This window comes from Macaca fascicularis, chromosome 14, assembly GCF_037993035.2.
Source record: "Macaca fascicularis isolate 582-1 chromosome 14, T2T-MFA8v1.1".
Lineage (NCBI taxonomy): Eukaryota > Metazoa > Chordata > Mammalia > Primates > Cercopithecidae > Macaca > Macaca fascicularis.
Genome location: NC_088388.1, coordinates 91,859,926 through 91,871,999, shown reverse-complemented (window position 1 = coordinate 91,871,999; position 12,074 = coordinate 91,859,926). Strand labels below are relative to the sequence as shown.

General features: G+C 36.7%; 1 protein-coding gene across 8 annotated transcripts in view; it reads right to left on the bottom strand.

Moving 5' to 3' along the window:
• Positions 1–12,074, bottom strand: part of FAT3 (FAT atypical cadherin 3) — a 687,971-nt gene that overhangs the window by 96,920 nt on the left and 578,977 nt on the right. For all 8 annotated transcript variants that reach the window (XM_015435598.4, XM_015435601.4, XM_015435600.4 and 5 more), the window contains 2 exons: positions 7,330–7,605; positions 4,562–4,772 (listed from right to left, as the gene is read on the bottom strand). In XM_015435598.4, the coding sequence (XP_015291084.3) occupies positions 4,562–4,772; positions 7,330–7,605 (487 nt within the window). The remainder of the gene's footprint in view (positions 1–4,561; positions 4,773–7,329; positions 7,606–12,074) is intronic.

Sequence of the window (12,074 nt, the reverse complement as noted above, 5' to 3'; positions counted from 1 at the left end):
AGAATGTGCAGGACTTCCTTATTTCCAGCCTTGTGAGAAGACAGATAGATTGGGAAGCCCACATATGAATGCCACTGGTTTAGGCAGCAGTGTCATATTTTCTGTTCTAGGTTTAAAGAAAAGAGGGTTGTGGGAATAGTTTCAGAGCATTATAAAGTAGTCAGTTGTTTTCAGATTATCTCAAAAGCAAACTTCACTACATGGAATTCGTATTATTTCACCCTATCAAAAATGACTTTATCCAAAACACTACTTTGGTGAAGGGGTTTGTTCAGTCAGGCATGGAGAATTCTTGGCAGGTCATCATTTGCCTTGTAAGTGTGAGGAATTTTCGTGACTCCTCTTCTATTCTCCACTCATGCTCTACCCCTCTCCCATGCCTCTGAATGCACACATGCACACACCTAGACATAAAAGTAAACATACAAAGTTACAGGGCAGTTGCTCAATCTGTAACCATTCTATTCACCAAGCATTTGAGATGTTTCTAGTGCACCAAGAAACTGTTAAGAATCTGAACCAGCACTGCAACCAAGAACCTGAGACATAATCCTTGTGAAACTGAAACCTGGGCACCCCACTTTGACATAGCTGGCAGGGGAAGGGCTATGGCCATGACACTGTAGCAGTTTAAGAGTTCTGCTTCAGAAACCTGTGGTGGTTTGAAATCTGGGATTGTTGAGAATGAGAGAAATAACAGAGGAATAAAGAATGGGGAAGACACAATGTGGAGTATGTAAAGAAGTATGTAAAGGCGGTGGGTAGCGCAAAGTTGTATCCTTCATCAAGTTGTTTTTGCTTTTCTTATCAAGCTTTCTCATACTTCTCAAAGAACACACATATTTCTGTGCTGAGATTCTTTCCAATCAAAATTTAAAGATCTAGGTTATTCAACTCTATCTGGACTTTTCTTTCTTTTTGAATATTGTAGTATGATAGGCATGTAATTTAAATGTTGGAATCATTAAAATAGGGACCAGGATTTTCAGGGCAGTTGTAAGGTGTGTCTACATACTTCTTCCTACATGCTAATTATGTAAAGTTTTCCATGTCTGAACACAAAATGGTCATATTCATGTAACATCTATTTCAAGAAGATACTTGCTTATTTTAAAAGACAAAGTATATCTAATAAAGAGGTCATTTTGATTCCAGCCCCCCAAATGTGAATATTAAACAATGTTGTCATTGATGTCAACATGATTTATTACTTTGCAACCTAAACATGGCCATTTTATGATGACAACAATAAAAAGTTCAATGATCTTATAAGTAAACTTTCAAGCTTGCAATGAAGTGTCATAGAATTGAGTGTGAATCCAACAGGTGATTCACAGACCTTTGTAGGGGAAATCACCTCAACTAAGCAATGGTCACCTTCCAGTGATGGCACCAACATGTAACCTTGACTGATGAATGCTACTGGAGCCAGGGATCTCAGTGTTCACTGATCATGGCGCCCCATTGCAGAGTTTCTAGGTAAGTCCTCCCTTACTCCACACCCGGCAGATTTCTTCATACCCAGTAAGACATGCTACGGTGGGGATGATGGGGAGCCAGCTTTTGACCTCAAATATAATTTTATGTTTTTTTTTCTTGTTGTTTTTTTTTTTTTTTTTTTTTTTTTTTAGATGGAGTCTCATTCTGCCATCTAGGTTGGAGTGCAGTGGTGCAATCTTGGCTCATTGCAACCTCTGTCTCCTGGGTTTAAGTGATTCTCCTGCCTCAGCCTCCACAGTAGCTGGGACTGCAGGCATGCACCACTACACCTGGCTAATTTTTGTGTTTGTAGAGATGGGGTTTCGCTACGTTGGCCAGGCTGGTCTCAAACTTCTGACCTCGAGTGATCCACCCACCTTGGCCTCCCAAAATGCTGGGATTACCGGCATGAGCCGCTGTGCTTGGCCTCAAGTAGAAATTCATAACCCTGCTATCCCATGGCTGCTGATCTGCTTGCGACACCCTTCCAGAATGGTGTGCTGATCCATCAGGTCCAAAGTGGGCCCTCCTCCTCTTTCCTTCTTTGACACATTGACCCATTCTCTTGGACTCCACTTTCTGCTTATTCTTTCCTGCTACACTTGAATCCTGAAAAACTGACCTCTGTTTGCTTTTTGGAATCTATGGTCTCTGTAGATTTTTGGCAATTGAATAAAAGCTGTGCTTTTCTTACCATTCCTTATCCAGTACACAACACAGCATCTGCTATAAAGAAGTTGCTCAATATTTGTTGAATGATTGAGAGGAGAGTTAAATCTAAAAATATATTTTAAACTCTCTGTTCATATGCATCTTGGGATCCATATGCCCCCACCCGAACTCAACTCAGTCCCAGTCTCTCTTGTACAATCCTGCCTCAGACTCACCACTGACACCAAACACAAAACTCAAAGTAGATATAAGACCTGAAGCTCTGCACTCAAATTCTGCCTCAGTCCTTCAGGCCAAAATAAAAAGCTTCCGTAGTCACTTTAGAGGACAGGCAGGAGACAGGAAATTTATAGCCCACCAATAAACAGAGTGAAATCTTGCTTATCTGATGTGTGTGAGAAAAGTTAAATAAAACATAATACTTTACACAACCATTTGTCATTTGCTTCAAAGTGCTGAAGCATCTGGGATCTGCCTCTCCTACTCTCGTCTGGGAAGAAACCTGCTCCCACCCTCGACTGGGAAGAAACCAGTGCAGCCCAGTGTGGGTTTGTCTGTGAAGAGGCTCACTGGCCATTTCAGATTTATTGTGAACACTGTAATCCTCACTAGTTTCTTACATACAATCAAAGGTCATTTTTTTTTTTTTTGATATATCAGTTGTTCCCATGGTTTTCTGGAAGTTCGTGTTTTCTATATAAAAGGTGTTTTAAGGAAATAACTGTTCTGTCTTGTAGTCAGTTAAAGAAATGACTGGGCACCATGCTGTAGTCTGTAGAGGTCAAAAGATAAGCAGAGCAGTCTTTTTGGTTGGATGGTAAGTTAAATTACTCCTTAAGAAACTCCAAACTGACTGAAACATTATCTGGCTATCTCAAAGGAGTATAAGTAGCAGGCTTAATGACAAATATAAAAAGCAGGTAGAGACATACAGCAAATGTTTAGAACACGGTAAGAAAAGTAGAAATAAAACCCTATATCTAAATAATTACAGTGACATGAAGCAATGTATATGCATGAAGGAATATGGGGAAAAGAAAAACATACAATATTGGAAAAAACAAGAGAAAGAATAAAAAGAGTTGTTGGTTTAGGTGACATTTTCTGGGATGTGATTGAAATATTCATGTTTTAGAAAAGTTTCCTTATATTATTTGAGGAACCCAAAGAACAAAGATTATGTAATTAAGTAATAAAAATGTCCTGTGATAAATAAAAGATGTAAAATAGCATTTCTAAGAAAACACTGGTCAGGCTTTAGATTGAAAGGAAATTCCATGGAAACCTAGAAAAAAATAGGTAAATTCTCTCTGGAAACTTTGCTATTATGAATTCTTATCTTTTCTTTTTCTTCTTTTTCTTTTTTTAAATAGAGCTTAGCACAGACCCATGTAAAATGTGAGTGCCTAATACAAGAAATAGTTTTAAGTTATCATTTAATGCAATAACTTTTTTTTAGAAGGTTGTTGGCTTTTCTTTTCTAAAATTTCTAGTCCAAAACTGTCATCCTAGCATTCATATTTTAATTCAACTCCTCTCAAAAATGCTCTACATTTAAATGAAGGGAGAGAAGCCTTTCCATCCCTGGCATGAAAGGAGATTGCATTTGGCATTATTCACGACAGACATAATGTTGCAGAACATTTTGGAAATAAGTGGCTTGAATATTCAAAAAAGATGGAATGCGGAAGAGAACACAGGCAGAGATAGGATATTTGTCATTTTTAGGTTTATTTTCTTGCTTAGCTATTCATCTCTCGTCATAAAAGCTTTCTAGCTATCAGTCTTCAAACCGTCAGTAAACTATGGTCTTGCCTTATAGATGTTAAAATTAATTTTAAAACATCTAATTTTTAAAAAATTTAACAAAACAAGAGCCTGTATTTATTTGTCAGGTTCAGCAAGCAGTTCAGAATCCATATCTACCATCTACTCTGCTACTCAGGTTGCCTCCAAAGATGTGAATTTGTGCTGTGAGGTTGAAGGAATTTCTGAAGCCCACAGACCACCTAGTAAACAAAGACTTGTTAAGATTCAGTTCACAGAACACCCTGGTAGCCCTCAGATTATCGGTGGCTTTGGTTATTTTAGTCTGAGGCCCTGGCTTGTTGGCCTACAGGTAAAAGCCAGTAAATTTATTGCGTATTTATTTTCTCTTTTCTATCCCAGAAAAATCCACGATCGAACACAACAAAGGAAACTTTCCTTGCTGTTAATGATGGAAAACCTATTACTGAAACGTCAAGAACTTTATCCACCATCATCTCCCAAATAGGACAGTGGCTTGGCCAAAAAAGTTCATTTAGAGATATTCTATTGTTAATGATCTGAATTTTACACGGTGATAAATGCTACTGAGGGTCGAATGCCATGCATTATGCTGAAATTTGTGCAGTGCAACAGCTCTCACCTGCTTCTATGGTATATATGAGTTCTGCATTTTCTCCTTTGTCTTTGTCCAGAGCTGTCACTTGCAGAACAGCTGATCCCAGAGCAGCAGATTCAAACACAGACGCTTCGTACAGTGGGTTGGTAAAATAAGGGCTGTGATCATTAGCATCCTCCACATTCACAATGACTCGGGCCAAGTTTCTTCGATAAGGAAACTCCTGATCTCTGACCTTTAGGCAAAATACAAGAAGTGGTGGGACTCAAATCTTAAATAGCAAAGAACTCACATGGCTATGTCTGGGGTGAAGACAAAATGAAATAATGCATGCAAAGTGCTTGACCCAGTTCCAGGCTTCTAGTAGGGTCTCAATAAATGGTAGTATCATCGAGTGAGGAAACTTTGGGAGGAAATCGTGAGCAGGGGTTACAATACCTTTACTGCTCAGCCTAATGTCTGGCCTGTGGTCTGTGCTCAGTCTGTGTGTGTAGAATTGATGCCTTGATATCACAAACACAGCGCTGTGCTCTGGCTCTCCCCATACAGTGGCCTCCCCCTTATTTGTGTACACAGCTGATAACAGAATAGTGGATAGAGGCTCTTCTGTAGGGGCAACTAAAGACTGGAATTAATGAACACAATGTAGGCATTTCCATTCATCCATTCAACAAACATTTATTGTCACCTATCTGTCTTAAGTCCTTGGCTTTGCTCTGGTGGTACAGCAGTGAATTTGATACAGTTCCTGCCCTCAAGAAGCTTAGAGTCAAGTGGGAATACAAACAAGTAAATAGATGGGTATAATGCTCAGGGCTAAGTATTCTCATGGGATGCACTAAAGGTGCTCACAGAATAGTGAGAAAAAACTAACCTAGCATTTCGCTTCCTGAAAAAGGTAACGAGAACAAGTAGGAGTGGTAAAATGGTGGTGGTAGTAGTGTGCGGCATTTTCAGGCAAAAAAGCCAATATATACAAAAGTCTAGAGCTGAGAGAACCCTGACCATTGGGAAGATGAATCAAATCTTAATTTCTTACTTAGAGAAACGTTAAATAAAATGTCACACTTGACACAACCATTTGTCATTTTCTTCAAAGTGCTGAAGCACCCCCTTTCTGATTTCACCAGAAAACCTTGCTTGGCAGTTTTAAAGTTTCCTTTAGTTTGTATATGGCAGAAGCTTGCAAATAATCATTTCTTTAACCACAAGGTTTTGCTATCATTTGATGTAGCACTAATCAAATATGTGTTCTTGGCTTTTTCAATTTTAAACTCCATACCTGCAGAGAGATGTGAAGAAATTAGAAAATATACCGAAAAGAGCCAACAAAGAGAAAGGGGTTTTCAGAAATAGTACCTAGGAGGAATGAGCAAAATGACTCAAATGGCTTAGCCAGGAGAAAGGCAGTGTAAAGCACTTGTTTGCTCGAAATATTCAATTATGTAAGTGGTAAATGGTAGAGGGTGACCAAATGGATTTCTGAGTTTGTTAAAGAAAGAATGAACAGAAATGGCTTAAAGAATCATGAGAATGGAGTTAGTCACTAGCACAAGGTTTCTGCCCTTGGGGAAAACACATGCAGAATTAGCCCAGTGAATATGCTGAATTTCCCTGTCTGCAGACTGGTCTGCCATACCCAAGGACCAAGCTGAACTCTTTATTTGGGGATTGTTGAAATCCAGGTCAGTTCCAATTAAGCGTAAGCTCCTAGGGTGCAGGAACTTTGTCTTTTTTGTATCTTCAGTGCCTAGAAGAGTGTTTGGTGCATAGTAGGTGCTTGAGAAATATATGTTAAATGAATGAATGAAGGGCCAGAGTGATGACTGGAAGACCTCTATAAGTAACCCCATCTGTTTCCTGGAGTCTTAGTTGGAAACTATAGCTAAGTGTATGACACTCAAACTTCCTCTTGTCGTTGGAAGGTTTCTAGTCTTATGAAAGAAAAGTAAAACTTAGTGGAACATTACTTTCAGCTGCTTAGGAATTTGTACTGTCTTAGTGTGGTATTTTAGTGCCAATCAGGGCAGAAGATTAAGTCTGTCCTTCTACCTGGTCTTAAAGGAACCCAGTGGGGGCTCTGACAGGAAGTGGCTGTGCAATGCTGTGGGGATTCTTGGGTGGTTGGAGGGATAGACTTCAGGCCATAAATTAATCAAGGATGTTTCTTATTAATCTCTACTTCCCAATTATGTGAACTAGCTAAACACTACTCTAAAAGTAAAGCAATTTCTCCTACATAATTTGGAGGTCCCAAGAACACAAACTCAGATTGATACTCTCTGTAGGCTTTAGCATGTATTGAGATCTCTCTTGTGTACCAGTATTCACTACTAGGTCCAATGCCAGTACAATAAGCAATAAATTGGTTTTCCAAATCCTTCCAAGGACTGAGCATTGCATAGGCTGAGTAAATGATTACCCTTGTGATTAACTTCTCAAGGAATGTCTTTTCAATTTTTCTTTGAAATCTTCTGGGTGCAAACGAACCCCAGAGCCTGGGAACATGACCTGTTCCTTCCCTCTCAAGTCAGTCTGTTTGGAGCATTTACTGAGCAGCCCCTGCTGCAGAGCTTGTCTAATAGTTTAGTTTGGCAAAAATACAGAGTTGCTATCTAACAACAGTAATTCTTCATGAAATAAAAAGGCAAAAATGAAAGCAATCTCTCTGTGAAAAGACTAAATTTTCAACTACTTATAAAATTTAGGGGCCCTATACTTCTGATGGCTAATGTGTGTGGCCTGAACAGTCAGTGGTTCTGTAGGAGAGCAAATTAGGATTTTGGTCCTACCATTATGTTGAGAATGTGCTTGTCCTGGGCCTCATGGTCCAGCCTCTCGGCAGTATAGAGCACGCCAGTGCTAGGGTCAATCCGGAATTTTCTCATGCTGATGGAGTCGATGCTGCTATGAACAGTGTAGCTCAGCTTGTGCTTCTCATCTCTATCTGTGGCTTCAATCTGCAAGATCTCCGTGTCTGGAAGTACATCCTCGGAAATTGTCACATCGTAATTCGGCTGAGAGAATTCTGGGCCATTATCATTATTATCCAGCACTTTGATAAATACCTATAGTTAAAAGAAGACAAGAATGATGACTAATGCCAATTTGCTCATTGCTAATAAAAGTATGCCCTCCCTCCTTTTTTCCCCCTTCCATGTCCTTGGATCCTAGCTTCTAGTAGCTCTTGCAACACAGAGGAAGCTCTCTTATAAAAACACTGTAATTAGAGGTTGACAATAAACCAGTAGTTTATATTAGAACATAAACTATGAGCTGATCAATATTCTCACTATTAATTGAACAGCTGCAACAGCTACTTGAAGGTGATAATTCTGTGGAATTCTTTGATGCACAATGTATATGATCACAAGGTGACCTTAATTTGTTAAGGCGCCATTATCTTAAGTTCTTATTATGTGTTTCTCTTGGTGGACTTCTATGGAGGCAGGGACAGAATGGGAAAAGGAGCACAGAAGAGGCAAAGGAGCCAATGAGGTGGGACTCAGAGCAGTCACAGCTTCTCAATGGCAGTGTCCACGCACTGTGGTTGTCCTGATAGGGGGGGTTTAGCAAAGAACGTAGCTCTAATGATAGTTAAGGTATGAAGTTTCCCAATAAGTTTCCTAATTGTTTTCTTTCATAAAGCATTTTGTTATGTAAATTTTCAGACAAATATAAAATAGTGTAATGAACACTCCAGTATGTATCACTCCGCTTTGATAATAATCAATTGCTAATCTAGTTTCATCATACTGCCACTCATCCCTGCCTATTTCCCTATGTTATTTTAAAGCACATCCCACCCATCATGTAATTTCACTATGCATCTTTAAAAGACAGGACTCTTAGAATAAACACAAACACACACAATCCCATTGCTGCACCTAAGCAGAGAAGAGTAGTTCCTTAATATCATCAAACAGCCTATTGGTGTTCATACTTCTCTAATTGTTTTTAAGTATCTTTTTATCACATATATGCATATATATATTCACAATTTATTTTAATCAAGATATGCAAATGAGGTCCAAATATTGCATTTGGTTGATACATCCATAAATGGGTTAATTATATTTTAATTTATAGGTTCTCCTTCAAACTCTTCTCTTACTATTTCCTTGGATTTTTTACGGTGTTATTGCTAGTATTGAAGAAACTGAGCCATTTTTTCTTTAGTTTCCACAGTCTGAATTTTGCTCATAGTGCCCCTGTGGTTTTGTTTTACATGTCCCTCTGTACCCTGTAGTTCTTATAAATTGTTTGGTCTAAAAGGTTTGCTAAGATTCAATTTCCTTTTTTCTCGTTTTTTTTTTTTTGACAAAAATCCTTGATGAGTGATTTAGTGTACTTCCATCTGGAGATACATAGTATCTGGTTCTCTCTCTTGTTCTGTGATATTAGCAGATACTGGCAATCATTATACAGATAATTTATTAAAAATTTCAGATTGATAATATTCTAATTGTATTATTTTCTTCCTTATTTATTAGCTGGAATAGTTCTCTAAAAAGAAACTTCTCAACTATTTGGTTACTGTGAAGTACATTTCATATAGGAAAGGTAGGATAAATAATTCTTTCCCTTTATTATTTTGAAATAGTGAGTTGGTTCCTTAGCTCCTCCCAAAGTGACAAATGAGGTACTCTTTTTCAACCATTATTATGAACTCATGAATTTAATCACATCCGATTTGTTCCTCTCTATTGCAGTTATTATATTAATGATGCATAAATAGCCCTACCTTGGCCTGTAGGAGCCTCTTCCAGTTAGTTCTTGACATCTTTTGACATAACCTTAGTATTCTAAGATAGCTTCCTTGCTTTCTGATAATTGCTACCAGTAATTTTTTCCAGTGTTATTTTGCACATTTTCTGCCCCAATCTTGAATTACTCATTTCTCCAAAATGGCTTGTTTTCTTTTTAGTTAGAAATGATATTTAGATACCATGACCCACTGCTAGGAATACTTATTGCTACTGGATTGGCTATTATGTTTCAGTTTTATTCACTGGACAGAGTCAGGAAATGTTTTTGGTTTTTTAAAAATAAATATTTCATGAGTTCATATTGCTACTTCCTATTCAAAATTAGAGCATCAAGGTTTTTACTTAATCTCATTGTTTTTACATTTGTATCTCCTTTTCCTCATGCTGAAATTTCTCATGCTTAATGACATCATCAAAATTATTCACTGCTTTATTTGAACCACATGCACAAAAATCTCAGAATAATTCCAACATTCTTATTATAATTATAATTATGACCATTAAAAATAATTTTCATATCATTTTGTAGTTCTTTTTATTTATTTTTATAATTATATATGTATAATTACAATAATTATAATAATAAAATAAGTTATAATTTATTCCTAGTTGGATAAATAATTGCAATTATTATAGCATAATTGCAATTAAAAATACTATCTACTTTCTATCAGGTGCTATACAGGTTTAAGAAGAACAAGCAAGAATAACCAGGAATTCATCTAACTAGGAATATATAGTATTTGTGTTCAAATTTTAGACTTGCTTTTTAAATATTTAATTTAATATTATATGTAAAGGTACCAAAGTCAAATTTTCAAAAAAAATATATTCAAAGCAGTTCAGCTTCTATACCTTCCCCCTACACTCTATTCCCTTCTCCTACAGATAACTTTACAAAAATGTATGGTTTACTCATCAAACATTTTGTTAGTATAAACATACTTTATACACTCTTCCCTGCCATGCTATTTCATTTAACATTACAGTTACAGTTAACATAACATTAACATCAGTTCTCAACTGGGGAGGGTTTTGTCTTCCAGGGGGCATTCAATAGTGTCTGGAGGCATTTTTGGTTGTCACACTTGGAGGAGGACTGTTACTGACATCCAGTAGGTACAGGCCAGGGATGCTGCTAAACATCCTACAACACACAGGACAGCCCCCACAACAAAGAATTATCTGGCCCAAAATATCAGTAGTGTTGCTGTGGAGAAACCCTGCATTATATCCTGAAGATAATGCCACAGAAGTACAGAGATACTCTTGCAGAGAGTAGATGAATCAGTTAATTCAACTAGTTTTCTACTGGTGTTCATTTAAGATATCTCCAATTCTTGTTCTTAGAAAGAGTGTGCAAGGAAGAGCCTCGTGCCCATTTTAAAAATATTTTTTGCTAGCATATATTTGGGTTCTAGAATTGGGATGGTTGGATCAAAGTACAGCTGCTTAGTTTTATTATTATATATGTTTCCATATTTCCCCTGCCCAATGGTTTTATCATTTTGCATTCCCATGATAATATAGAAGAACGATTGTTTCCACAACCTTGCCAACATAATATGTAGTAAGACTTCTAGATGTTTTGCCAATCTGATAGATGAGAAATGGCATTTCAGTATAGTTTTAATTTACCTTTCTCTTATTTTTGAGTGAGGTTGGAGAAACTTTTCATATAGTTAAGATCCATTTGCATTTCTTTTTCTGTTAAATTATTTGTATCTCATCTCATTCTTCTACAGGTTAGACGGCCTCTCGTTCTTTATTTTTGGAAGTTTGGTGATATAAATTGCAAGTATGCTTTCAATTTTGTCATGTATATTTATTTTGCTTATGGTGTTTTTTTTTTTTTTTTTTTTGCCATGCAAAAGTGAATACATCAATCTTTTTCCTTATTATTTCTGGATGTTAATTCATAGTTTAGAATATTTTTTGAGCTTTCAGGTTATAAATGGACACATTCATTTTAAAACATGCATTTGCATGTTTTCTTTTCTTTCATTTACATCGCTAATCAAGTTGGAATTTTTCCTGGCATACTGTGATTATTTTCCATATGGCTCTCCATTTATCTCAATGCTACTCTTTAGAAGACCATCACTTCCCACTGATTTGAGAAGCCACCTTTATTGTACTCTATATTTACACATGCAGTTAGCATATTTCTGGATTTTTCTATTCGGCTCCATTGGTTTATCTGACTTCTCATGTATCAGTACCAAAATGTCTTAATTATAGAGGCTTTATAGTACATTTTAATGTTTGGAAAGGCCAGGCTCTCTTTTTCTTCTTTCTCATGGTTTTCCTGGCTATTCTTGCTTGTTCTTCTTAATAAACCTGTATAGCACCTGATAGAAACTGGATAGTATTTTTTATTGCAATTATGCTATAAGGACAGGTTAATAAAGGAAAACTGACTTCTTTCCAATGTAGTCTTCCTATCCAAGAATATGGTTTGTCTTTTCATTTGTTCAATCTACTGTTTTACCTTTCCAGGAACATTTAGTTTTCCTTAAATAGGTTTTGAACACATTTTAAAGTTTATATATGTACTACCCTAAATAGAGTCTTCTTTTCCAATATATAGTTCACTGCTTTTTTTTTTTTTTTTTGGTTGTATATATGTAGGCTATTGATTTTTGTATGTTAAATTTTTAACCTGTTATTTTAATAAATTTTCCTATTACTTATAGAAGTTTTTCCTTTCAATCTTTTGAGTTTTTCAGATATACAATTATACTACATGCAAACAGAGATAGTTCTAC